Source organism: Bubalus bubalis, chromosome 4, assembly GCF_019923935.1.
Source record: "Bubalus bubalis isolate 160015118507 breed Murrah chromosome 4, NDDB_SH_1, whole genome shotgun sequence".
Classification (NCBI taxonomy): domain Eukaryota; kingdom Metazoa; phylum Chordata; class Mammalia; order Artiodactyla; family Bovidae; genus Bubalus; species Bubalus bubalis.
The window spans coordinates 23,014,419-23,042,141 of NC_059160.1; the positions used below are offsets into that span (position 1 = coordinate 23,014,419).

General features: G+C 45.8%; 1 protein-coding gene across 3 annotated transcripts in view; it reads left to right on the forward strand.

Annotated features, from left to right (window-relative positions):
* The first annotated feature begins 203 nt into the window (after positions 1-203).
* FAM234B (family with sequence similarity 234 member B) overlaps positions 204-27,723 on the forward strand; it is a 39,163-nt gene continuing 11,643 nt past the window's right edge. The window contains exons 1-10 of one of the 3 annotated variants that reach the window (XM_044941182.2): positions 204-334; positions 454-570; positions 10,657-11,055; positions 15,126-15,224; positions 18,777-18,965; positions 20,019-20,149; positions 24,966-25,113; positions 25,440-25,581; positions 27,317-27,460; positions 27,604-27,685. In XM_044941182.2, coding sequence (XP_044797117.2) covers positions 534-570; positions 10,657-11,055; positions 15,126-15,224; positions 18,777-18,965; positions 20,019-20,149; positions 24,966-25,113; positions 25,440-25,581; positions 27,317-27,460; positions 27,604-27,685 — 1,371 coding nt within the window. In that variant the 5' untranslated portion in view covers positions 204-334; positions 454-533. The other 2 variants (XM_044941184.2, XM_044941183.2) reach the window with 2 other exon arrangements.

Genomic DNA, 27,723 nt, shown 5'->3' on the forward strand with positions numbered 1-27,723 from the left:
TTAACCTGAGAAACGTAGAGAAACACACTTACTAGGTGCCTGCTGTGTGCTACGCGTTTTAAATAGATTATGTAATACCATCCTCACAATATGCTCCTGAAGTAGGTGCTATTATCTCCATATCTAAGCTGAAGCTTAGTCATACAAGTGACTTGCCCAGCGAGGGATGTGGGCGGAATTCAAACCCGTCTGACTCCAAAGCCCAGGCGTATTTCACAACCCTTGCCTCCTATCTATTATCTCATTCCGTGCTCACTGCAAGCCGCGGGCTGTATCAGATCCCCATTTCACGGAGGAGGAGAGTGAGGTTCAGCGCGGTGACGTGACCTGCCCAGTAAGGCATCTGTCCCGGAGGGGGCGGGGTGGAGGGGCAGGAGCGCGCACGTGGGCGCGGAGGCGGCAGCGGACGCCTCCTCCAGGCCCTGCCACGCCGCCCGGCTCCCACCTTTTCAGGTCCCGGCCCGCGCACCTCGACTGCGAACTACACTTCCCGGCAGGACGTGAGCGCGCGCACGCGCACCGGGGCCTCCACCATGGCGACCGTGCTGTCCAGGGCGCTCAAGCTCCCGGGTAAGCTGCAACCTCGCGACCACCCCGCTCACGCCGGACTTGGGGGGCTGGGGACTCCAGGCTCCCGGGGACGAAGCCTATCGGAGTCTGGCCCCAGCCCGAGTGGAGCTGCAGGCGAGCGGAGGCGAGACGGTGCACCCCCCGCGGGCTGGGGTCCACGCGCCACCAGGGGGCAAAAGAGGCGCCTGGCGGGTCGGAGGTTGCCGGCGCGGGGCGAACCTGGGAAACGCTGGGGGAAGGACCCTGAAGGCGCGCCGGGATGGTGGCCTGGCGCTGCGGCGGCGGCGGATGTCTGGGCGCGCGTCGCCGCCGTCCCCAGGGGAGGGCGATGAGGTTAGCATCCTTTACCGAGCGCCGCGAAGGACCTACGGGAGGGTCTCCAACTCTTTCCGTCTTAGGCTGGACTGGGGGTTGGGGGCAAGAGGGCGGCAGGATGACGAGTGACCCCTTTGCAGCAGCCTCTCCATTTAATGACAGCATTGATGCTGCGGTGAGGTAGGTGGAACAGGTATTTCCCCTTCTAAAAAATAAATTATCTGTCAAATTGACTTGTCCAGGGTCGCACAAACAGCATAGGAAAAGCCTGGACTTGAACATGGCGGGTCTTCTGACTTTAGATTCTGGGTCTTGGGTTCCACTTGTTCAGCCTCAGGCTCTCAAGCCTGAGCATTTATGAGGATAATTTATTTGCACTGGTAAGTTGCAGATAATGGATGGAATATTCTTTTAAGGAGGCACTAGTGGTGAAGTCAGAGCTAATTCAGCACTTGGGGGCAACAGCTCCAAGGTTTTGTTTTTCCTTTTAAACCTCCAGAATGGAACTGTCCTGCTAGAAACTTGCTATTTTAATAAAAGTATATTTATTCTGCTCAAATAAATTTTAGATTTTAAGGCTTTAGAAAAATGTATGCTTTTATCTAAATAAGTTTGTTTGTTGTTATTTTTGATGTGGACCATTTTTAAAGTCTTTATTGAATTTGTTACAGTATTGCTTCTGTTTTATGTTTTGGTTTTTTTTTTTCCTTTCGGCTGTGAGGCATGGGGGATCTTAGCTCCCCGACCAGGGATCAAACCTACACCCCCTGCATTGGAAGGCAAAGTCTTAACCACTGGACTATCAAGGAAGTCCCACCTAAATACATTTTAAACATTAAACTATAAACTGTTTGTTTGCTGGTAAGTTGTTAGTGAGAAACGCAGCTGCTTCCCCAGCATGGGTAGAGAGGGCTGGTTGGGTGGCTGGCGGATGCCCAGTGGAGGGTCCCTGTTCTCAAGGAGTTTCCAGTCTGCTCTGTTGTGCCACAGCTGACACTGGGTTGGTTGTGAATTTGATATGAATTTGCATTTCTGTCCCCAGATTTCATGACTTCAGACACTTTTTCTTTGCACATGGTCTCATTATAACTCTGGAAGGAACGTTGATCTCTCTGTTGGAGTGTGTATGTAACACTGGAATAGAATGGGGATAACCCTTAACCTGCAGGATTTATTTTGAAGAGAGTAGCCGTGTATATCCTTAGTGTAGGGTAGTGTCCTCCCATGGGCTTCTCAGGTGACGCAGTGATAAAGACTCCACTCAGGAGACTCGGCTTCGATCCCTGTGTTGGGAAGATCCCCTGGAGGAGGAAATGAGAACCCACTCCAATATTCTTGCCTGGAGAATCCCATGGACAGAGGCACCTGGCAGGCTGTAGTCCATGGGGTCACAAAGAGTCAGACATGGCTGAGCACGCCTACATAGCATAGCATAGATATCCTCCCAAGGGGTAATGGGATGTCAGACATATTTAGCTTTGTTTCTCCTTTTCTTTTAGATTCTTTTCCCCCCTCATGCCCCCTCTGAAGTGAGGTGAAGTGAAAGTTGCTCAGTAGTGTCCGACTCTTTTCGACCCCATGGACTGTATAGTCCATGGAATTCTCCAGGCCAGAATACTGGAGTGGGTAGCCTTTCCTTTCTCTAGGGGATCTTCCCAACACAGGGATCGAACCCAGGTCTTCTGCATTGCAGGCAGATTCTCTACCAGCTGAGCCACAAGGGAAGCCCCTCGCCCCCTCTCATATAGCTAATTGTCATTCTCAAAGGCTGGAAATGCAAAACAAAAAATCTTGCTTTTGAAACTCTTGAGCTCTTTTGCATGCTGAGGCTTCATTGTTACTCCTGGAGTATTCAGATGCAGTAAGTGTGTCAGCTGACCGGGTCGGGGAAGCACAGTCTGGTCCTGGACCTGTGTGTGTTAACAGCAGTAGGGCCCTAAGCACTCTTGACACTTTTAGGTCCAGGTTGTTGTTGTTCAGTCGCTAAGTCGTGTCCAACTCTTTGTGACCCATAGACTGCAGCACGCCAGGCTTCCTTGTCCATCCCAACTCCCGGAACTTACCCAAACTCATGTTCATTGAGTTGGTGATGGATCCAACTGTCTCATCCTCTGTCGTTGTCTTTCTCCTCCTGCCTTCAATCTTTCTCAGCATCAGGGTCTTTTCCAGTGAGTCAGTTCTTCGATCAGGTGGCCATAGTATTGGATCAGCATCAGTCCTTCCAATGAATATTCAGGATTGATTTCCTTTAGGATTGACTGGTTTGATCTGTTGGCTGTCCAAGGGACTCTCATGAGTCTTCTCAAACACCACAGTTCAAAAGCATCAATTCTTCAGTGCTCAGCCTTCTTTATGGCTCAACTCTCACATCCGTACGTGACTACTGGAAAAACCATAGCTTTGACCACACAGATGTTTGTCGGCAAAGTGATGTCTCAACTTTTTAACACGCTGTCATAGTTTTTCTTCCAAGGAGCAAGTGTCTTTTAATTCCATGGCTACAGTCACTGTCCACAGTGATTTTGGAGCCCCAAATGAAATCTGACACTGTTTCCACTTTTTCCCCATCTGTTTACCATGAAATGATGGGACCAGATACCATGATGTTCCTTTTTCGAATGTTGAGCTCTTTTTTTTATGTTTTTTTTAGGTGATGTGGGTCTTTGGGGGTTTTTTCTCATGCTTTTGCTTTTCTCCCTCTTGCCCTTTCTCCCTTCTACCACAAATACAACTGTTAGCTTTTATATTAGATGGAAGTTGCTTTCTGAAAGCCCTTTTTGGGTACTCTGTAGTTGGGTCTGTGAAGCTGTTATCCTGTTTTGGCTACTGTATAATGTTACTTTAGTTAACATCCTCACTGTTTTTTTATTTTTTTACATTGAGTATCATTGACATATAACATTGTATTAGTTTCAGGTGTACGAATAATTTGATATTTGTAGATATTGCAAAATCACCACAATGACATCCTCACTATTTTTATGTGTAAGGAAGCAGAACAGAATGGTGGTGAAGAGCATGAGACCGACTTGGATTAATCCACTCTTTATAAGATTCTCTTTAACCTTTAGTTTCTTCATATGTACTAATAATATTATTATGGAACCTTTCACTGTTAGCCATACAGTAGGGTTATTTGGGATAGTAAAAGAGATGGATGTGCTTAAGAAGTTTGTTGACCTTTGATATATGTTAATTATTCAGTAAGTGTCAGGCATTATTATCTTCATCATTAGCACTATGATCTGGAGAAGGCAATGGCACCCCACTCTGGTACTTTTGCCTGGAAAATCCCATGGACGGAGGAGCCTGGTGGGCTGCAGTGCATGGGGTCGCTAAGAGTCGGACACGACTGAGCGACTTCACTTTCACTTTTCACTTTCATGCATTGGAGAAGGAAATGGCAACCCACTCCAGTGTTCTTGCCTGGAGAATCCCAGGGATGGGGGAGCCTGGTGGGCTTCCCATCTATGGGGTTGCACAGAGTCGGACACGAGTGAAGCGACTTAGCAGCAGCAGCGGCAGCATTCTGAAATTGGGCTTCCCAGGTGAGACTAGTGGTAAAGAATCCACCTGGCAATGCAGGAGATGTAAGAGACACAGGTTTTATTCCTGGGTCAGAAAGATTCCCTGGAGAAGGAAATGGCAAGCCACTCGGACAGAGGAGCCTGGCAGGCCACAGTCCAGGGGGGTTGCAAAGAGTTGGACACAACTGAGAGTCTAAGCACATTCTGAAATCAGTGTCCTCTCTTTATTTTCTGAAAACCTTTCATTGACTAAAAATGTGGGTGGTGGCTGAAATCAGCAGACAAGATGTTGGTAAAGTTCCCTGAGCTTTGAAGCATGGATTGGATGTTACTCCTCAGCCTGAGTATAACTTTAGGCAAGTGATGTACTATATATTTCACTCTTTTTCTGTGAATAGATAGAAAAAATATTTTACTTAGGACTTCTGTAATTGAAACTTGCTGTAATAATTAAGTGGAAGGTTGTTTTTGCATGTTCTGGAAAAATACATATTAATAGTAAAAAAGTCAATATTTATTTTCCTCTGTAATTTAGCCAAGCACTGGTTGTAATCTGTGATCCCTTAAAGAAAGCATATGTGATCTTTTGTGCTTGCCTCTGTACTTCAGAAATATCATGTCTGGGTCAGTTCTTGGATTTTGCGGTCTCCTTTTCTTTCTTTGAGGATTTTTCCATATTGCCACACTGTCATTTAGTAATGTGTTTTGCTGTGGAGAAGTCAGCCTGGTTTTTGTTCCCACCATTTGTGACTTGCTTTTTTTTCTCTTGGACTGACTGGCTGCTCATAGGAGTCTGTCTTTGTCCTTGAAGTTCTTTGCCTTTACTAGGATATATTTCAGTATTGATTGCTCTGTATCAGTTTTTCTTGAGACTCAGTGGACACCTTATTCTGCAGTTTCAGGTCTTGCTCTACTGTAGGAACCTTTTTCATATGGGCTTCCCTGCTGGCTCAGATTATAAAGAATCCACCTGCAATGCAGGAGACCTGGGTTCGATCCCTGGGTTGGGAGGATCTCCTGGAGAAGGGCACGGCAACCCACTCCACTATTCTTGCCTGGAGAATCCCATGGACAGAGGAGCCTGGTGGGCTACAGTCCATGGGATCCCAGAGAGTTGGACATGACTGAGCAACTAACACTTAACTGCAGGAGCTTTATTCGTATGTCTTTTAAATCATTTTTGGTTCCATTCTCTTTTCTATTTTCTTCTTCAGTTACGTGTGGATTGGATCACTTTTATCCTCTATATCTGTACTTTTCTTTCTAGTCCTTTTAAATACCTTGCTATTTTTCTTATGAAGTGCCGAGATAGTACAGCCTTCAAGCCACACTGCCTGGGACTGAATCCTTGTACTATCGCTTATTTGCTGTTTAACTATGGGCCTTAAACTTCCATACCTCAGTTTCCTCATCTTTAAAATGGAGATAATATTGTGTCTGCCTCAAAGAGTTGCTGTGATAATTTACTGAGCTAAGGCAGGTAAAGGGCTTGAAAGAGAGTATAGTAAGTGCTCAAAACTGCCAGCCCTTGTTATTTCAGTTTCATCTTGCTTGATTTTCACAGTCTAACCTTTACATCTCTGATGCTCTTTTCAGCCATTTCGGCTCTTTTTGCCGATCCCAATAAGGATATCCTTTGTAAGATTGTTTTATTCTTTCCTTCCATCATTTTCCTGAGTCCTCCTTGTTTACTTTTCATCTTCTCTGTTGAATCATCATTTCTTCTTAGAAATGTTCTGTTTTTCCATGAGCCCTTATTTCAGAGAAGGCAATTGCTTGAATTTCTTGGATTCTAGGGGGAAGTATCTGTTCACTATTTCTTCCATTTTGTGGTATCACTTGTCCAGCATTTGTTCTGTAGCTGGGTTTTTGTTTGCTGGGTTTTGTTGTAATTTCTTTCTTGAGTGTTTGTAGAACTTTGCAGTAGCTCATGGACTGAGTACTAATGATGGCTGTGTTCTGATTTCTATTCGTATTTGGATGGGCGGCTGTTTTACAGCCAGCTATTGGCTGACTGGTGGGCAGAGGCTGAATGAATTTGGGCAGCTGAGGCTGGAACCTAAGCTAGGCTGTCAACTCGAATCCCTTTCCCACCAGCGCTCTTCCTTTGTGGATGTTGCTTTCGTCACAGGCTGGCATCTGTTGCAGGGCCTCAGAATGCTGGTTTAGCATTTACTTCTTTGTTTCTTATTGTGCGTGCATGATCAGTCATGTCCGATTCTGCGACCCCATGGATGGTAGCCCACCAGACTCCTCTGTCCATGGGTTTTTCAGGCAAGAATAATGGAGTGGGTTGCCATTCTCTCCTCCAGGAGATCTTCCTGACTCTCTGTGTCTCCTGCATTGCAGGCCGATTCTTTACACTGTAAGCCCTTGGGGAAGTCCCTTGTTACTTGTGCCAGTTGTCAGTTTATTGACCCTGAGCTCCACATTCGCTTTTGTTGTCTGATCTGTAAACGTGGATCTGGACCCTTTAAATTCCAATTCTTCTTCTGGGCTACAGTCTCCCCATTCCATGATACCTTTTGGATTTCTCTTCCCAGATTTATATTTACTTTCCTTTCACTGTTTAATCAGTCTCTGCATGAAACTGTCCTGTTTGAATTAGTGGCTGGTTTCTGTCTCCTGATTGGACCCACACTGTCCAAAAAAATCCGCCCCTTGAGAACTGCCAATGTTACCTTTTCTAACCTGCCGCGCTGCCAGCCTGCTTCTTGTAAAGAGAAAAGCGCGTTCTCTTTCTTCTTCAGTCTTATCTTGGCTGTTCACACTGTGGTGTTGAATGAGGCTCATTGATGCTTCTGGGACCCCCACGCTTTGTCTTTCTGAGCAAAAGATTATTTGGTTTGGCTTTATATCTGGGGAACGAGGGAGGCAGCACAACTGATTGGTTAGAGCCGTGGATTCTAATCAAATTGCCTGATGTTGAATCCTGGCTTTTCTTGTTAATTCTGTGATCTCAGGCAACTGACCTCTTTATATTTTAATCTTCTTGTTGATAAAATGGGGATAATAATGGCACCTACCTCCTGGGGTGGTTGTGAGGATTAAATGCATTAACCCCTGTAAGCGCATGGACCAGTGCCTGGCGTAGGAGCTCTTAGTACATTTCCACTGGTCATCCATGTCATCACTATTATTAATTGCGTGAACTCGGCTCCTTGCTGGAGACCTGAGATGTATGTCCCTATTCTTAATATACTTCCTCAGTTGGATGCAAGTTTCACTGCCTTTGGCAATGACTTTTCATAAATTACAGTTTGGGGATGTGGCTGTTTCCTTTTTTATTCTTTTTCTATTTTTGTTTCTTTTTCTTGCCCTCTGGTTCTAGGGAGAGACTGACAGAAAGGCCATCCTTTGCCATCGTTAACTAGCAGCACATAATCTTTTTAGAGGGACCAGTTCGACAGAGGCTTTGATTTTCAAACAATGCTTGTAATTTATAGATTTATTAAAGGATTTTTACCAGTCTCTGCAGCATTTGCAGTCAAGTTCTCGTCTTCCCTGTGATAGTAGATCATAAAGCGAAAATGGATTGCCTTTAAACTGTTTTTTCACTAGCATTACAGTCGTAATTTCACTTTGGCAGAGATGCTGTTTTAGGCCGTATTTGTTGCATGCTGGAAACTGACTAGGAAAATGGAATTCAGTTAGTGTTCATGCTGAATTTGTCACTTGATGCTAAAAATCATGTAATTGTAGGATGGCTTGAGCATATGTAGAAAGTGCTTTGGAGTTTTAGTTGAATCAGTTGTTGAATCAGTTTTAGCTGAATCAGTGATGGGACGACCAAGAAAGCTGGCCTGACCCTAGGTGGTGGTGGTTGCTGTTCACTCGCTGGGTTGTGACTGTGGCCCCATGGACTACAGCACGCGAGCCTTCCCTGTTTTCCACTATGTCCGGAGTTTGCTCAGATTCATGTGCATTGAGTCAGTGATTCTATCTAACCATCTCATCCTCTGTCGCCCCTTATCCTCCTGCCTTCAGTCTTTCCCAGCATCAGGGTCTTTTCCGGTGAGTCAGCTCTTTGCATCAGGTGGCCTAAGTATTGGAGCTTCAGCTTCAGTGTCAGTCTTTCCAATGAATATTTAGGGTAGATTTCCTTTAGGATTGACTGGTTTGATCCTAGTTACAGGTTTTGAATTGTAGTGGCCCCTCTGCCCTCCACTGGTCAGACCGCACCCCTGGGACCATATTCAGGTCTGGGAACTGTCCTTTGAAGAGCATGGACATGTTGTGTCCAGAGGAGAGGGACCGGGGTGTCATGGACACCTGAAATAATGCTTCTTCAAGTAATGGGTTGAAAAGGTAGAGATATTTAACCTGGGGATGAGGAGATGGGGTGAGGGCAGAGGAGAGATAGAATACCAACAGTAATAACAGAAGCTGAAATTTATTGAGCTTGACTTTTACGTCAGCACCGAGAACCATGCATGAATTATTTAATCCTCATAACAGTGGCTCAGTGGTAAAGAATCTGCCTGCCAATGCAGGAGACGCAATGCAGGAGACACAGTTTCAATCCCTGGGTTGGAAAGATCCGTTGGAGAAGGAAATGGCAACCCACTCCAGTATTCTTGCTTTGGAAATTCCATGGACAGAGGAGCCTGGTGGGCTACAGTCCATAGGGTCGCAAAAGAACTGGACATGACTTAGTGACTAAACAACCATAATAAGCCTGAAATAAAGGCATAAACTCCTCCAGTTGCTGGCACTTAGGGAAGGGGGCAGCTTGGGAGGAGGAAGGTTTAACCCCCTCTACCCTCGTAAATGTCCGCCTCCTGCCACCCCAGCAAAGACACGGTCTAAATAAAACTGGGGTGCTTATTGTGTAAACTAGTGTCAAGACAAGTCCTCCATCTCCACGTGCCTGCTAGATTCCACCACTCCCAGCCTGCAGGATCAGAATAGCAATTTTCAGGTAACCACTGTTTACTGAAACATGCACTGAAAGGGTGTTAGACTCTCAGGAAGATTCTCAAAACTAAGTTTTTGGTAAGATGTCTCCAGGTGACTTTCAGCATTTGACTTTCTTCGTGGTTTCTGTAGAAACAGTTTTGTGCTAAGTCGCTTCAGTTGTGTCTGACTCTTTGGGACCCCATGAACTGTAGCCCACCAGGCTCCTCTGTCCATGGACAGAGGCAAGAATACTGGGGTGGGTTGCCATTTCCTCCTAGAGGGTATCTTCCCGACTCAGGGATTGAACCCGAGTCTCTTATGTCTCCTGCCTTGGCAGGAGGGTTCTTTAGCACTAGTGCCACCTGCGAAGCCCAGAAACTACTGGGAAGTCACACATATTGGCCTGTGAGGAGCGGTGTGTAGAGAACAATGGTTCTAAAAGTTTAGAGGAGACATGGGACAGATTGGAACATCACCACTCTACGAAAATCAAAGGAAATATACACATTAGGTGTATGCAAGACCCATGGAAGAGCCATGGTCGTTTCGTTACTGAGAATCACACAAACTAACAACTTTTTTAAAAAAACTAGTATTTGAAGTTAGCTATTTTCTATTTCTTTTCGAATGTTCTTAAATTCATGAAAGTGATAATTTTAGAACAGCAGTGCCCAACCTTTTTGGCAGCAGGGACTGGTCTGGTGGAATACTAGATCTCTCTCATGGGCTGTTTACAGTAGGGTTCACACTCTTATAAGAATCTAATGCCGCCTCTGATTTGACAGAAGGCAGAGCTCAGACAGTGATTTGAGTGATGGAGTGTGTATGTGAGTGTGTGCACAAGCGCCCAGTCACGTCTGACTCTTTGCAACCCCATGGACTGTAGCCTGCCAGGCTCCTCTGTCCATGGGATTTCCCAGGCAAGAGCACTAGAGCAGGTTGCCATTCCCTTCTCCAGGGGATCTTCGTAACCCAGGGATTCCACATCCCTTGCATTGACAGGCGGGTTCTTTACCAGCTGAGCCACGGGGGAAGCTGAGTGATGGGGAATGGCTATAAATACAGATGGAGCTTTACTTGCTCACCCACCTCTTGCCTCCTGCTGTGTGACCCAGTTCTCTGTTGGGGAGCCCTGTTCCAGAACACTGTGATTTTCTTTCTTTTTCTCCCCCATCCTTTCCCCCTTTCACTGGCATCTGTTTTTATAGATGGCTCCGCGGTCCAGGCTTATCAGCCTAGACCTGTTCTGTTCTGTGTGTTCTCCTAGGTGTTTCCAGTTTCCATGTGTTGACTGTGGGGTCTTCCTTGCAAGTCCCCCTTGACCGTCTGGGTTTCTGTCTTTCAGGGAAGAAAAGCCCGGACCTGGGGGAGTATGACCCCCTCACACAGGCCGACAGCGATGAGAGTGAAGATGATCTGGTGCTTAACCTGCAGCAGAAGAACGGAGGGGTCAAGAATGGGAAGAGCCCCCTGGGGGAGGCACCGGAGCCCGACTCGGATGCCGAGGTTGCAGGGGCTGGGAAGCCACGTCTCTCCGAGGTTACCCCCGAGGGGTACCCCTTGGAGCCCTTGGGGGCCCTGGAGCAGAAGGCGGCCTCCTCCGTCGTGTCCTGTGTGCGCACATCCGTCTTTCTGCTGATGCTGGTGGTCTCCATGGTCCTAGTGCTCGTGTGTGCTTTCCTGATCCCCTGTCCCCCCCGAGACCTGCACAGCACGTGGAGCCGCCACCTGGGTCCCCAGGGAGGTAAGCGGCTGGAGGGGGTAGGGTAGGGGGTTTCAGTCTGTAAAACTCTATCGTGTGTCATTCTGGAAAGTGCCTGATGACATTGAAAATTTCCTTCAAGTCTTTACATGTTAACGCGTGTCACCTACCATTTCTCTTGCTGTGTGCAGAGATGGTTTGGAAGTTAAGGTTGGACATAAGACAAAAAGATGGATCAGTACAGTTCCAAAATTTTGGGAGGATGGCTGGCTGTGTTTCTACTGGGGGAGGGTCTTATTTGGACACAGAGAGGAGAAAGCCCTGGTTTGCTGGGCTCTAGATGTGCAGCTGAGGCTGGATCAGGGGAGGGCAGAGCCGGGGGAAGGAGGATTCACAAAGAAAGTAAAGCTCCTGTCCTGGCCAGGCCAGAGGCCTTGTAGGGCTCCTGTAGGGCACTTGGGCGGTCGCTGATTGTGGAAGCCCAGTCTAAATTGAATTTTTGAATAATTTTTAAAAATTTATTTTTTTATTGAAATATAGTTGATTTGGGGGGCTTCCTTGGTGGCTCAGAGGGTAAAGAATCTGCTTCCAGTGCAGGAGACCTGGGATCAATCCCTGGGTGGGGAAGATTCCCTGGAGGAGGAAATGGCAGCCCACTCCAGTATTCTTGCCTGGAGAATCCCATGGACAGAGGAGCCTGGTGGGCTACAGTTCATGGGGTCACAAAGAGTTGGGCATGACAGAAGGAATAACAGTTTCACTTTCATAGTTGACTTACAATGTTGTATTGGTTCCTGCCGTACAGCAAAGTGATCCAGCTGTATCTGTATCTATAGCTTCTTTTTCAGGTTCTTTCCACTGTGGGCTATCATAGGGTATTGAATATAGTTCCCTGTGCTTTACAGTAGGACACTGTTGTTTATGAAATAATTTCTTTTCCAGAAAAAGAGAGTTGCTTTCTTGCAGTAACTTTTTTTTTTCCTGCTCTTAATGGTTGGAATAGTGCTACCCAAGTAATTCTGGCTATTTGACTCATTTTGGAGCAGGTTTCTTTATTTTTTATTTTAATTATATTTTTTATTGAAGGAAAGAGTCTTTAAATTTTATGGTGCTTTACAGTTTTCAGAAGTTTCTCACCTGTAGTTTCTTATAATCCCATAATAACCTCTTTTAAAAAAATCCTCTGTGTTGCTCTGCCCTTCCACTGGTAACCATTGGTTTGTTCCCTGTAGCTGTGAGTCTGCTTCTTTTTTTGTTATAGTCACTGTTTTGTTGTATTTTTGAGATTCTACATATAAGTGATCCTGAACAGTATTTGTCTTTTGTCTGCCTTATTTCATTTAGCATAATACCCTCCAAGTCCATCCATGTTGCTGCAAATAGCAAATTTCATTTTTTTTTATGACTGAGTAGTATTCCATTGTATATATGTATGCATATTTGTAATCGGAGAAGGCAATGGCACCCCACTCCAGTACTCCTGCCTGGAAAATCCCATGGATGGAGGAGCCTGGTAGGCTGCAGTCTATGGGGTCGCTGAGGGTCGGACATGACTAAGCGACTTCACTTTCACTTTTCACTTTCATGCATTGGAGAAGGAAATGGCAACCCACTCCAGTGTTCTTGCCTGGAGAATCTCAGGGATGGGGGAGCCTGGTGGGCTGCCATCTCTGGGGTCACACAGAGTCGGACACGACTGAAGTGACTTAGCAGTAGCAGCATGCATATTTGTATACAGGGTATATATCTTTTCTTTTTAAACTTTTTGTTATGTATCAGGATATATAACCAATTAACAATGTTGTAATAGTTTCAGGTGAACAGCCAAGGGACTCAGCCATACCTATAGATGTATCTATTCTCTCTCACACCCTCCTCCCATCCAGGCTGCCACATAATTTGAGTAGAGTTCCATGTGCTGTATCTTTATTGAGATCCTTGTTGGTTATGCACTTTGAATATAGCAGTGTACCACATCTTATCTTTATCCATTCCTGTTGATGGACACTTAGGTGGTAAAGCAGGTTTCTTTAATACAACTTACTCTGAATCAAGTCTGGAGATCCCATCTAACTGTTAGTGTTGAGTGGTCCTGTCTCTTGTAAACTGAACCAGGCAGAAGGGGCTCAGAACACACAAGCCCAACTGTGGCACTTTGGTGGATTGGCTGTTGTATGTTGAAGGTGTTTGAACAACAACAGGTGCAAGAGGGCCACTGATCTTCGAGCCTTCCTAAAAGCAGGAGATGAAACTCCCAGGTGAAAGAAAGATGCTCTCCGTATAGCAGGAGAAAAGAACAATCTTATCACCTGAGGTTGAGGCCGAGAAAAGTCTGTGCACATAGACCTTATAATTCCCCATGTGTCCTTCACCTCCTCACCTTATCCCCTCTGTCCGCCAAACGGTTCCGCTGTCCTGAGTTTCCTGTCGGTATTCCTTTCCTTGTGTTTAAAGTTTTGCCACATAGATTTGTATCCCTAAATGATCCATCCTTTAATTTTGCTTGTTTTTGAACGTCATATAAATATAATCATGAGGTCTTCTGTGACTTGCTTTTTTGTTCAGCATATTTAAAGAAAATGTTTGAGGTTTATCTGTTATCAATGTACTGTCACTAGAATTTCTTTATTTTCACCACTAATTTTCCATGGTGTGAATATCCTGTGATTTAGTGATCCATTTTATTGTTGGCAAGCATTTAGGTGGTTTCTATTTTTTAAAAGTAATACCAGAAAAAAAAAAATTAATACCACTACCCTGGAGAAGGAAATGGTAACCCACTGCAGTATTCTTGCCTGGGATATCCCATGGACAGAGGAGTCTGGCAGGCTGCAGTCCATGGGGTTGCAAAGGAGGTCGGACACGACTTAGCAGCTAAGCAGCAGCAGCAGTACCACTAAGAAGATTCCTGAATGTGTTTCCTGATGGAGTCTGTAAGAATTTCCTTTGCGCATAAACCTGGGAGTGAAATTGCTGGTTGGCGGGGTGTGTTGTATATCTAGGCATGTGTGCGTGCTAAGTTGCTTTAGTTGTGTCAGACTCTTTCGCAACTCTATGGACTATAGCCTGCCAGTCTTCCCTGTCCATGGGATTCTCTAGGCAAGAATACTGGAGTGAAAAAAAAAAAAAAATACTGGAGTCGGTAGCCATTCCTTTTTCTAGGGGATCTTCCTGACCCAGGGGTCAAACCTGTGTCTCCTGCTTTTCAGGCACATTCTTTACTACTGAGCCACCTGGAAAGCCCACACGTCTAGGAGTTTATCTTAAATCATTTTCCATAGTGGTTGTACCAGTTTGCACTTCCACCAGCCACGTGTGAATTCTCTCTGAATTTGACAGTCAGCCTCTGACTGCACACTGTGTGTGTGTGTGTGGAGGAGTGATGCTGCCTACCTTGTCACTGCTTGGTGGACGAGGAAGTCCAGGCCTCTGAGGACACCAGGGCTGGGGGGCTGCCCCGTGAATGCTTGGTGGAGGAAGGACTCTAGGCTTCCCTTGTGTGTGGAAGCCTGAGTGCTTGCTGCTGGGCGAGGATGAGAGTCCAGCCTCCTCACCCGACTTCTCTGACATGACCTGGGGGCGAGAGGGGCCTTGTTACTTGTAAAGGGTTTCCACTTGGCCTGTCCTGTGGGCCTGGGTGGGGCCACAGTTTTATCTGTGGTTTTTGCCAGGAGTAGAATGGTTATTGTTGAAAACTTCTTCGTCTTGCTGGGCTGCACCTTTCCTGTCCTTTGGCTGGAGACCAGCTTTTCTGGGGCCTTCCTTGTGTCCCTGTTGGCATTTCTGCGGTGCCAGCTTCTGCAGCACCCTGCCTGGGATATGTGAGGTCAAAGAAAGCCCAGGGGAACCCCCAGATTGTCCTTACTTGGGGCTTACCATCCCTAGCTGATCTGCCTTCTCTCCACCTTCCAGAATCTTCTCATGTTTGACTTAGGTTTAAGGCCCAGAAATTCTAGCTGTCCTTAGTGAGAGGCACAGGCAGAACTGGGTCTGTGTATCTCATCTAGGAGCTGAGATCTGCCTGGTTTTTATGGCGCATTCCCTGACCAGCCTGGAGCAGGGAGCTGGTCTGTGTCACTTGCTGAGGGCTCTGTGTCTCTTGTGTCCATCAGGTGGGGACCTGTCGCCGTTGGACCTGGCGGATGTAAATGGAGACGGCCTGCGAGATGTGCTCCTTTCCTTCGTACCATCAGGGAACGGGAGTGCGGCCGGTAAGAGGGTGGATTTTGGAGGCCTGGGTGGGAAGAGCTGGTTGATTGGAGGGTGTGAGATAAGAGAGGCATTGGGGTTGTGAGCTGATGGGTCTACAGTGAGGAGAAAGCCCTTGGCGATCCCTCGTACCCGATGAACCTGGTCATCCCTAGATATGATATGATACACAGACCCACTTCTGCCTGTGCCTCTCACTAAGGGCAGCTAGAATCCCTGGGCATTAAACATAAGCCAAGTTCACGCAGGAGCTTGTACATAATGCCTGTTTGAAGAAGTCATGGCAGGTGAGAGCTGCAGGGCACTTTCAGTGGCCTCCCTGTTCAGCAATGACCCTGAGATCCAGAGACAAGGTTTCTTGGCCACACGCCTGCCGTGAATAGCACCAGCACTTAGGTTGCTTGAATTTTCCCTGAGTCAGTTCTACCAGGCCTCTTAGATGATAATAAACATAGGCTCTCATCCCTGGAAGAAAGCTTTTACTGATGTTCTAACATATCCTTACGCATGTACGTCTTGCCTAGGTGTTTTCCTCTGACCCCATCTGTTTGCTCCTCTGTCTCTGCTCCCCATCCTACTCCCTGAGGGATGAGAAGCGGACCTGTATGCATTAAGTCAGCAGGTTCCCCAGTCTGCAGGCTTCCATTAGGTTTGGCCAGTGGGGAGCACAGGCCATAAGCTGAAGGAGAGGCAGAGTAACAAGAGGGTATTTATTTCCTGGGCTTTCCCCGCTGGGTCTCCTTGATCAGAGGTCACAGTCTATCTCAAGGTGGTCCTCCTACGGACCTTCCTTTTCTGGCTTCTGACACTCCCTTCCTCCCCTGTCTCTTGGGCCCTGGGAGTGGTCACAGTTCTGAGGGACTGTATTGTCTCTTGTGATTTCTCTACACCCTGACCACATCTTTATGTCTTTATTAAACCTTCACAACTTACCCTACTTGAGTGGGCTGTTTTTTTGGGGGACCCCAGCTGATACATGTCAACTGCAGAAACAAAAAAGTTACATTTCAGTATAGGTACATGGGGCCTTTGGGTTTGTCCTGCAGTCTTCATTTAAGTGGATTGGAACTGCAGTCTGTAAACTGATACAGAAGCTGTGGTTGGAGGCAGAGAACACCCTCCTAGGGCTTCCCAGGAGTCCGCCTACTAATGCACGAGACACAGGAGATGCCAGTTCAGGAGATGCCGGTTCGATCCCTGGGTTGGGAAGATCCCCTGGAGGAGGAAATGGCAACTGTCTTCAGTAGGAGAAAATTGCCTAGAAAATTTCTCTTGCCTGGAAAATTCCATGGCAGAGGAGCTTGGCTCCACTATAGTCCATGGGGTCACAAAGAGTTGGACACAACTGAGTGACTGAGCACGCATGCACAACCTCCTAGCTACTTTTTAATTGTTCAGGCCCTGAAAGAAAAGTTTAGGTACATTGTAGAGAGCATTAGAAATATCTTCCCAGGGCTTGTGCAATATATAGAAGCAATTTGGGTATAATTTTTTTTTTTATGGAAAGAACCTCTAGCCTAGAAATTGACTTATATGGTTGAACTTTAATTATATATTTTTCCCGCTTATGACTGATCAGCTTTTGAAGTAAAAACTTTCCCCATTCACTTTTTAGAGATTTTTTTTTTTTTTTTTAGTCATTTGGTATTTTGCACGGTTTGCTATATATCAGGACTCAGTGGTAAGGCCATGAGTTTGGACATAAGATGGACCAGCCTGATTTGGTTATAGATTATAAAAAATAATAATAAAGTGAACACATGGTACTTTGTATGTGCTATGCACTGTTGTATATACATATTATGAATGGAGATGTCCCTCAGTGTTCCTGTAAGTCAGACTAATGTTATCCCTATTTGCAGATGGGGAAAACTGAGGCATAGTGAGGTGAAGGAGCTTGCCTGAAGCCCCACAGCTGGCAGTGGTAGAACTGGGATCCAAATTGTACAGCCTGGAGATTCTGGGGAGTTCATGACCTTGACCCTTATGTCAGACTGCCGTGCGCGTAACCCCAGCCAGTGGGTTCAAAGATCTGTGCCACTGGATGTGAGGAGGACTGCGTTTCTTATATGACCTGCTGTGCTCCTTACATAGAGCTGCACTGGTTCTGTTGAGCTAACAAGGAGAGTGGCCTCTGCTTCAAGGAGTCGTGGTCTGGTAGAGAAGGGATTACCCATCACCACCCAGAAAAAGATGAGTCACACAGTTGATGTGGAGTTGGTAGGGAGGTGAAGAGGGAAGGACAGCCAAGTCTGTTAATGAGAGAATCTCTGGGAAGTCTGGGAGATAACATGTATTGCTACAATTTACCATGTAAATTGCTGCTTCTAGCAACAAGGTCTGAAAGAGTGAGCCAGTTTGTTACTTGCTTTTAGCTTGTTTGTTTATTTCAATTTTTTGACCACATTATGTGGCATGTGGGATCTTCCTTCCCTAACCAGGCATTGAACCCGTGTCTCCTGCAGTGGAAGCTTGGAGTCTTAACCACTCCACGCCCCCAGTAAGTCCCCTTGGTTGTATATATTTAATTAACAGTTTCAAGGACTAGGTACAGTGAAGCTGTAAAACTTACATGTCCAGTCCTTATTAGCTGTTGCTAGAAATGGGGAAGTGAGTTGGGCCGTCTGCCCGTCCTGAAAGTGAATGTGAAACTGGCAAGAGAGAACACGATGCTTCTGATAGGGTTGCTGCCTAACGTAGAGGATTGTTAAAGAAGTGAACTGCGTTTATCCTTTATCAGCTGTCCTTGGACCTCAGTACTAAGTTTGCCCAAGTATTCTTGCCTGCTGGGACCAGATCAGCTGAGTCCATGGAACTCTAGACCAGGGGACCTCCTGATATCATCGCTATGTGTCATCTTCCGGTTTAGTTTTAAAAAAGATATTTTTCTGCTCTCAGCATTTGCTAGCAGTGATTACAATTCAGGCACTTTGCTCCCTTCTCTCCACATATTCTACATTGGTCTTAATTTTCGTGTTTTTTGGCCACACCGTGCAGCATGTGGGATCTTAGTTGCCCAACCAGGGATCGAACCTGCACCACCTGCATTGGAAGTTCGGAGTCTTAACCACCAGCACAAGGGAAGTCCCTCAATCAGCTTTGAATTTTTGAGCATAACCTTGCCTTCTGGGTTTTTTGTTTGTTTTGTTTCCAACCACTCCTTTTTCATGTTCTTGATTTTGCTCCTTTTATTCAGAAAGCAGTTGGCTGCTTTTTGTGCCAGGTGCTTTGCGAAGCACTGAGGATGCAAAAATGAATGTGACAGGCTTTAGCCTTAAGGATACCCCTGCTTAGCAGGACCAAGGTGACAGACATGTCAATAGACATGTTGTGAGAGTGAAGGCGCACACAGGTCCCTGGAGGAGGTCACGGCAGCTCACCTTACATGAGAGATGTGTTGCACAGATGTGACAGGTGCCCCATTCGCAGACCTTTTTCCCAGAAATACGGGAGGGAGCTGAGCACGCAGGTCCTTTAGGTTTTCTGGTCCCCTGCTCGTATCTCCTTCTCATCTCCTTGGCTTCCTCCCTTTGCCGTCTCTTGTGTGCTTTTAGGTGTCTCAAGACCCCCTGCTGTCCTCGTGTGCCTTTCGGGGATGAACGGCAGCACACTGTGGTCTAGTCCCCTCCCTGAGGAAGCCCGAGATATTACCTGTTTGGATCTGACACCAGGGAACATGGCCAAAACTGTCTGCCTGGTGACGGGGACACGCAAGATGCTCAGTGCATTCAACGGGACATCAGGTAAAGATCATTGGCCACGAGAGGGCCCTGCTCCTGGGAGCCCTCGTCTTCGATTAGAACAGTCTGGTAGGGAAGGGACCGTTCCACTCACCCATGGTGGGATGTCTGATCTCCTGCTCTGGAAGGTGGATATTAGGGGAAATAAGAGAAAGGGTTTAAGTAGAGTATCACATCCATGGTTCAACCTGTTTGGTGATAGGATAGGGCTAAACTGAGTTATCCAAACAGAAACTGCCCCAGGGCTTTCAGTTTTTAAATAATCTCCCTACTGTGTTCTTTGTACAGAAGACAGTGGAGCTTTGTCTCTTTTGTATTTGATATATAAGGGTTCACATGTGAACTTGGGCATTAACCAGTTAAAAATAGGCCAGTGAAAAAACTTAAGGTTTGTGGAGGCGTGTTGGTTTGGCCTCTTCTCATCTTATTGGATTCAGACATATGTGACAAAAGAGATAGAAAAAAGTCAAGTATTATGAAGGCTCCTTACAGAGTCTTATACTTCCAGCGTCCTCTTAACCTTGGACTCAAATAAAGCTGGATAAGTAGCCTCCCTCCTAGATGTAAAGATTGGAGTCTGGGAATGGGGTTCTTCTGAGTGAAAAAAAACATTTTGCATGTGAGTTAACTCCAGAACTGAAGTCATCTTTTATGGTTTCTCTACTCCTCTGAACATGTGCCAGAAGGAGTAGGTTGGGCTTCTGTTTGGCTGTCCTTGGACAGTTCCTTAGTATTTGGAATCATCTTTAACAGATCAATTCCTCCATTCCAGACAAGGGGGCTTTTCTTTCTTGAACAAACTTCATTATGTCCATATTACCTAAAAAACCCAGGTGTTGGGTTATTATATGGGCTTGATAGCCAGATGCTTGCAGATTTCGGTTCACACTCCCTGCCTTTCTCCCCAGCAAGATACAAACTAAATAGAAAAATAATGTAGGAGTTTCTGTCTGTTGCTCAGCCCGTGGAGTCTCTTTTCTGGCCTGGGAGCCTAGCATCTGCCTTTTGCAGAGGCAGAAAGCGCTCATTGTGATCAGCATATTGATCCTTCCCCAGGGAAAGCCATGTGGACTTTAAACCCAAACTACTTATCCAACGGGACCCTGGCCGCCCCAGCCGTGGTACTGCCGGACGTGGATGAAGATGGTGTTAGAGACCTTGCGGTTCTGGCCATTGGGGAGTTGCAGGTATGTGCCATGCTCAGTGGTCCTTGTCTCTTACAGGGAAGGCAACTTTGGTCACTTCCTAGTATCATTATTAGAAACACTGCTTGAAACCGCCTCATTACAAGGGCTTAGCTTTCAATAAATTCTCTTTGTGAGATCAGGTGAATAAATTGCTGGTATGAACCCATTCACCTGGTTCCATTGACGTGGAGCTTGGTGGAGCTTGGGAGCCAAATAGGTCTGTGTTTGAATTCCCGCTCTACTGCTCTGTGCTCTTGGTAAACCACAGAGTCTGTCCTAGCTCTGGTTACATCGTATGTAAAGTGGGGATATTATTCTACTTGCAGGATTGTTATGAAAATTAGAACTAACATATTTCAAATGCCTGGAGTGGTGCCTATTTTTCACCAAGAGTATGTATTGTATTGTTGATTTTACAGTGGAGCTTTGTCTCTTTGTATTCGACATACAAGGGTTGACATGTGAACTTGGGCATTAACCAGTTAAAAATGTGACAGTGAAGAAACTAAGGTTTGTGGAGGCATGTTGGTTTGGCCTCTTATCATCTTATCACATTCAGACATAAGTGACAAAGGAATGGGAATATATTAATATGTTTAACTTTTATTGCAACTATAAATCAGTGAGACAGACTGATAGAAAGTCCATAGGATATATATATATATATATATATATATATATATATGCATACATATATAAAATTGTAAGTGAAATAAGTAATAAAAACAGGGACCAGAAAAAAAAGAGTTGTTGTTTAGGCTCTGACTGCAGACTGATTCTGGTACAGTAATCCCTAAATTTTGCTCCTCAATTTTTGCTTTGTTGGAATTCCAGTGACTGGCAACTAGTTACTCTCTGCACAGATAAAATAATAGTATGTTCCCTAAATCACAGGAAAGAATATATTAATGGTCAGAATTGTCTCAGTTTTAAGTTTTTGTTCCTGAAGCTTTTCTCAGAACTTCTGTCAGACTCTTTTAGACTTTTTCTCGGACTGTCTAGCCTGAATCTGCCAGAAAAGGCTCAAGGACAGAAGAATTGAACAATTGGCCAAGAATGTTTGTGGATAAATGTGTCTATAGGACATTGTGGCTTATTGTAATTTGACTAGACCTCACGATTTTTGTAATGCATACATGGAATGAAGTTATTAGTACAAAATATGCAAGTGAGATTATTTAGAATGGAATTAAATTTGTCAGTACTTTATGGTTTTTTGTCCAGAGCACCATAAACTAACTCAGAATGCCCCACCAGTCACAAGTTTCAGGAGCCATGCACTGGTACCTCAGATGATACTTTATGTTCATGAGATGAGAGAAAAGAAGAGAGATCGTGAGGGAAATTTCCAAAGATGAGTCACTTTTAGGGGTCCTTTCTGTTTGTTTTTCTTCAGTTGGCCAGTTGGTCTCAGAGAAGATTGAACCAAAATGTCTAGAATTCTACACATAATCTTTTTACATTCTGGTAGCTGTGCATAAAGAGACTGGGGAGTCGGGAACATTTTAACAATGCCATTCATCAGGGAGTGAGTCTCAGAAGGTTCATCTCTCAGGGAGTGGGAAGTATGGGGAGTTTAGTTTTTGTTTTCTTTTGTTTTTTTAAGGAACTGTGGTTGTTAGCCGGAGAAGGCAATGGCACCTCACTCCAGTACTCTTGCCTGGAAAATCCCATGGATGGAGGAGCCTGGTAGGCTGCAGTCCATGGGGTTGCTGAGAGTCGGACACGACTGAGCGACTTCATTTTCACTTTTCACTTTCATGCACTGGAGAAGGAAATGGCAACCCACTCCGGTGGACGGGGGAACCTGGTGGGCTGCCAGACGTCTGTGGAGTCACACAGAGTCGGACACGACTGAAGCGACTTAGCATGGTTGTTAGCAGAAGCACAGTGAAACCTCAGACAGATTTACATGTTCCAAACAAGGTTATAAATCTTGGCCTTGACTCCTCCGTCTGGCTTCTTGCTGGCCAGCAGCAGGGGACAGGACAATGGTTCGGACCTGACTGAGGGGCCCTCCATGCTGAGGAGGCTCTGTTAGAAGAGTTGACTTCTCACCTGGTCCTACTCTGTGCCTGGTTTTTTTTTGGTGGTGGGGGTAGGGGTGTGGATGTGGACCAGTCTCCATTCTGTCTGGAAAGTGATAGGCAGGAGTAGCAAAATCTTGGAGAAGTGGTGGGTTCAGAGCCGTCGCTTCATCTTCATACTGACCTTTCTGACTTCTGTACCAGCGACAAAGAACCCGAGGAACACGCTTGCTGTCCGCTGTAGATGTGGAAGGGGGAATGAGGCGTGTCGGGTCTTTGACTTCGAGGGGCGGCATTCTTAGATCTGGGCTTAGAGTGAGGCGGCCTTGGGACGTCTGGACCGGCTGGGGTTAGAGAGTGCATCTGGGCTAGCATGTCAAAGGGAGTGGACCTTGGAAGCCATGACATTAACTCTCTCACACTGCGCTGGAGTCACTGATGCACTGTTGCAGACACGTGGGCAGCCATACCCTCTGAGTCCTCAGGCCGATGGCAATAGCACTGATTTGTGACATAGTTTATTTCATTCTTGGTTCACTCTAGAAAATTCTGTCTTATGGGTGAGAAATCTGCTTTCTCCTAGCTTCCATTCATTGTGCCCACATCAGCCCCGTAGAACACTCTGAATGAATCTAATCCTCTTCTACATGAACGCTCTTTTGCTGGAAGCCTGGTTCCTCTAAAGCCTGCTACTGTCAAGGCTGAAAAAAAAGAGGAAGTGTTAGTCGCTCAGTCGTGTCTGACTCTTTGTGACCCCATGGACTGTAGCCCACCAGGGTCATCTGTCCGTGGAATTCTTCTGGCAAGGATACTGGAGTGGACAGCCATTCCCTCCTCTAGGGGATCCTTCCTGACCCAGGGATCGAACCTGCATCTTTTGTGTCTCCTACATTGGCAGGCAAGTTCTTTACTGTCTGAGCCACCAGGGAAGCCTGAGTAGCTAGTTTCTTGTACTGTTCCTCATGCAACATGATCCAGACCCCTTCTTTCTTGATTTCTTTCATTTTTCACTCCACTTTGTCCCTATCTCTTTTATGTGGTATCCATAAATGAAAACAGGATTCTGTTTGTAATAGAACCAGTTATATAAAATAAAGAAATTGTTACTTCTTCTGATACTGACTCCATATATGTATAAATGCAGCCAAAGATGGTGATAGCCTTCCTGTTTTTGTTTTTAATCAGTTAAAACACCCGTATCTTTCCCACTACTTCTTTCATTCTTTTTTCCTTCCAGTTTATTGAGATATAGCTGACATAATAGCACTGTATAACTGACATATAGCACTGTTTAAGGTGTTACAGCAAAATGATTTGACTTACATACATCATGAAACGATGACCACAATAAGTTTAGTGAACATCCATTATCTCATACTGATGCAAAATTAAAGAAATAGAAAAAATTTTTCCTCATGATGAAAACTCAGGATTTATTCTCTTAACTTTTGTATATGACTTATAACTGTTAATTATATTTATTATGTTGTACATCTCTAATACTTATTTATCTTATATCTGGAGTTTGTCAGTTTCGACTGCTTTCCTTCAATGCCCCCTCCTCCCACCCCCTGCCTCTAGTAACCATGAATCTGATTTCTTTTTCTATGAATTAGTTTTTGAAGTAAAATATAATTAACCTGCAATACTATGTTCGTTCCTGGTGTACATCATACCGATTTGGTATTTCTATATATTTCAAAATGATCACCACAGTAAGTCTTGTTACCATGAAATATCCATGTCTTTTAATTAACGGGCCAATTTTTTTCTTCCAGATTTTGACCCACCTTCCAGCCTAAGACTTGTTGGAATTTTCAGTTTGTCATACAGCATACTAGTTATCTCTCTCAGCTTTGTGATAAACCTGAATTCTGTTCATTCATGTCTTTGATAAAAGAATGAATAATAGGAATAAGATAATAGCTGGGTGAGGTGATATTCCACTAAAACTCCCTCTGGGTTGGCGTTGGCCCCTTCTCGGGGTACACTGAGAACCATATCTCTTTATCTTGTCCATAAGTATTCATGACAATAAACTCAGTCAAAAGCTTTACTGAAATCAAGATAGCAATATAGTCCTTGTATTTCTCAACCAGTGCCTCTATTCCCAAAAGAAAACCCTCTTATGCAGGGGTTGGCAAACCATGGCATGCAGGCCAAGTTTGGCCCACTGTTTGTTTTTGTAAATAAAGTTTTATTGTCATACCTAGTCATTCACATATTGTCTATGGCTGCTTTTACACTAGAGTGGTGGAATAGAGTAGTTGCTGCAGAAACTACCTGGCTGGAAAAACATAAAATGTTTACTGTCTTGCCCTTCCCAGAAAAGGTTTGCTGATCTCTGCTTGAGAGTGAGGTTGATAGTGGCCAGGCCAGACATGTGTGTTATAATGGGAGCACATGGCCTGCACTGATTCTTGTGGGACCAAATATCGCTGGGAATTTATGGGTATAGGGGTGGGTAGTGACTGGTGGGTCCTGTATGTAGTTCTAGGCTAGAGTTCTGTTCTTCAGGAGACTGCTCCTCAGCAATAGCTGTACTTTGGAGAAATTGCCCAAATTACCATGCAGGTGCCCCTGGCTTGTATCTAACAAGGGAATGGGGCATTTGCTTCACTTTCTAACTTCCTGGGAAATACAGCAGGGTAGGTGTGGCCTTGGGCTTTTCAACTTTGGGAGGTGTTTCTGACCCCTTAGCTAACGAGAAGGAATGACTGTGGAGACATGACTTGATTCAGTAACAACAGGGTTTCTGTGGACTCAACCCCGGTCTTTCACTTCATCAGCCGGATCTGTGTTTTCTGCTGGTGTCTGGCCGGACAGGGAGCCCCGTGGGCCGACCTGTGAAGTACAACATCGTGGGAGTGGGCAACCTGATTGGCCCTCAGGTTTACATGACCACCAGCGGGGCCGCCTACATCCTGTTTGGCTTTGGTAAGAAGCGAGGTTCATTTTTGCTGCTCTCCCCATGGGTGTGTGGTGAGGTCTCCCTGGGTGTTGGGGAGAAAGCTTGGAGTCTCTGACACCAGCCCTCTGTCACCTCCTCTGCTGGGGACCCCCTGCCACAGGGTATTCACTCTGTTGTCCCTGGCCGCCTTCTCCAATGAGAAGACTGCCCAGCATCTGCTTAGCCACCTCCCTACTGGCTCCCTGTGTGAATCCATCCCTCTGCCCAGGCTCTGGGTCTCCCACTCCTGTCCTCCCCTTGGGAAAGTTCTGTTGAGTTCAGCTTCTCCATGTTGGTTCTTCTGTGCTGTTAGGTAATATCCAGGCTGTCGCCCTGCGGGATATTTTCGTTCAGGCCCAAAATCGAGACAGCTTACCACCTTCCCTGCAGATAGAGGAACCTGAGTGGGAGAAGCGGAGATCCGTCAACCTGTCTGAGCTCATTGATGTTTACAGGTGGGCAGCCGTCTGGTCCTGCCATGGTGAGACCTGGGCCCATGCATGCCTGGAATCTCAGTGTCTGGTGGCCTGGCAGACACGTGGGCAGAGGTTTGGGGGTAAAAATGGTGCTTGGCCTTCAGGGACCACCTCCCAATCTGGTTGCAGGGAGTTAGAAGTGCTCTTCTCCTGGTGACCTAATGTGTTGATGTCTGTGTGTGGGTGATCACTTTGCACACAGCGGGCAGAGAAGGGTATTTGTTTGCAGTGGGAGTCAGAGCAGGGCATTTGAGACTGGGGAACCTCAGGTAGGGAAATGGAATTTATTTAACAGAACTACTTGTAAAGCTCTGCTGAAGGATCAGCCCTGCTGCGTTCCTGAGTTTTTCTCTTAAAGAATCATTGTGGCAGAGGCAAAAATAATAGCCATGAAATCTTTTTTTGTTTTTTTTTTTCCTTCATTTTTTTCTTAACTAAAAGCATGTTATTTGTCATATGCAGTGGGTGTTATCCATTTCACCCTGGGCTTGGGTAATAATTATCTTTGTTATTTTTCTACCAGAAGCTTCAGATCACCTTCTAGCATTTTCTTTGTTGTTGTTTAGTGCTAAGTTGTGTCTGACTCAGTCCTATCCAACTCCTTGAAACCCCATGGACTGTAGCCCACCAGGCTCCTCTGTCCATGGGATTTCCCAGGTAAGAATACTGGAGTGGGTTGCCATTTTCTTCTCCAGGGCATCTTCTCGACCCAGGGATTGAACCCATAACTCTTACATAGCAGGTGGATTTTTCACTGCTGAGCCACTGGGGAAACTCAGCATTTTCTTAGGCAGCATCATATTGTGTCAGTGCATTTGACAGATGTTAAACAGAGTGGTCCTAGTTGTACAAAGGAAGAAATATTGGGCTGGTCAAAGAGTTCATTCGAGTTTCCCCTTAAGATCTTATAGAAAAACCCAAATGAACTTTTTGACCAAGCCAATAATTTGATGAAGTGTCGAGTGTGAGCTGGTGCTGAAGCTCCAATCTTCTGGCCCCTTGACGGGAGAAGCCAGCTCATTAGAAAAGACCCTGATGCTAGGAGAGATTGAGGGCAGGAGGAGAAGCGGGTGACAGAGAATGAAATGGTTAGATACCATCACTGACTCAGTGGACATGAGTTTGAGCAAACTCCAGGAGATGCTGAAGGACAGGGAAGCCTGGCGTGCTGCAATCCATGGGATCACAGAGTCGGATACATTAGTGACTGAACAACAACAACGATGAGAGTATGAGCTGCTGTCCAAGCTTAATGATAGTTTCAGGCATCCTGTCCCGACCTCTGGCTCCTTCCCTGTGATTGTTCTCAGCTCTGTTATCTTTCCAGAACATCCAATGTGAGGGGCACTTTTCTTGTCTTTTCCTTCTGAAATTGCGTAAATTTTCTAGGGCTCCTTGATTTCTAAAGAAACCAGGAAAAAGAGATTCAAGTGAAACAGCAAGAGTGCCCCTCTTTTTTTAAAAAAAAATTTTTTTGGCTACACCATGTAGCATGTGGGATCTCACTCCCCCTCTCAGGGAGTGAACACATGTTGCCTGCATTTTAAGCATGGAGTCTAAACCACTGGACCACCAGGAAAGTCCCAAGACAAGATACTGGTAGGAGACTAATGCAAGGGTCTGTACAGACATCTGCACTTAGAGGATTAGTCAGAATGTGTGGGCAGGAATTTCACCCCAGCCTGAGACTGTCGGGGTCTCTCGTTTAACTCAGCAATGGGGTGGAGCTCCTCCAGATGGTGAAGGCGCCAGATTCCAACAGCAGCAACCTCCTGATCACAACCACACAAGGCCTCGTCCTGCTTCGGGGGCAGAACCTCACCCCTTCCTGGGTCTTGGGCCTCCAAGGCCTGCACAGGTTAGTAATGTGCTCCTACTCACTCAAAACCGCCTGGAACCATTGCTTGATGTTAATATCTGGAGCTGGTGCAAGGGGAGGGGGGTCCCATTCTCCCCTTCTGGTCCTTCACTTCCCATCACTCACATTGCTCTCACTTGCAGCCAGCCTACTCCGGGGTATTTCACGGATGATGAGACGATAGATTTCCTTCTGCAGATACCGAATGGAGTTGGGATGAAAAAGGTAAAACCTGGGGATGAAGATCAAGTCAGAACATATAT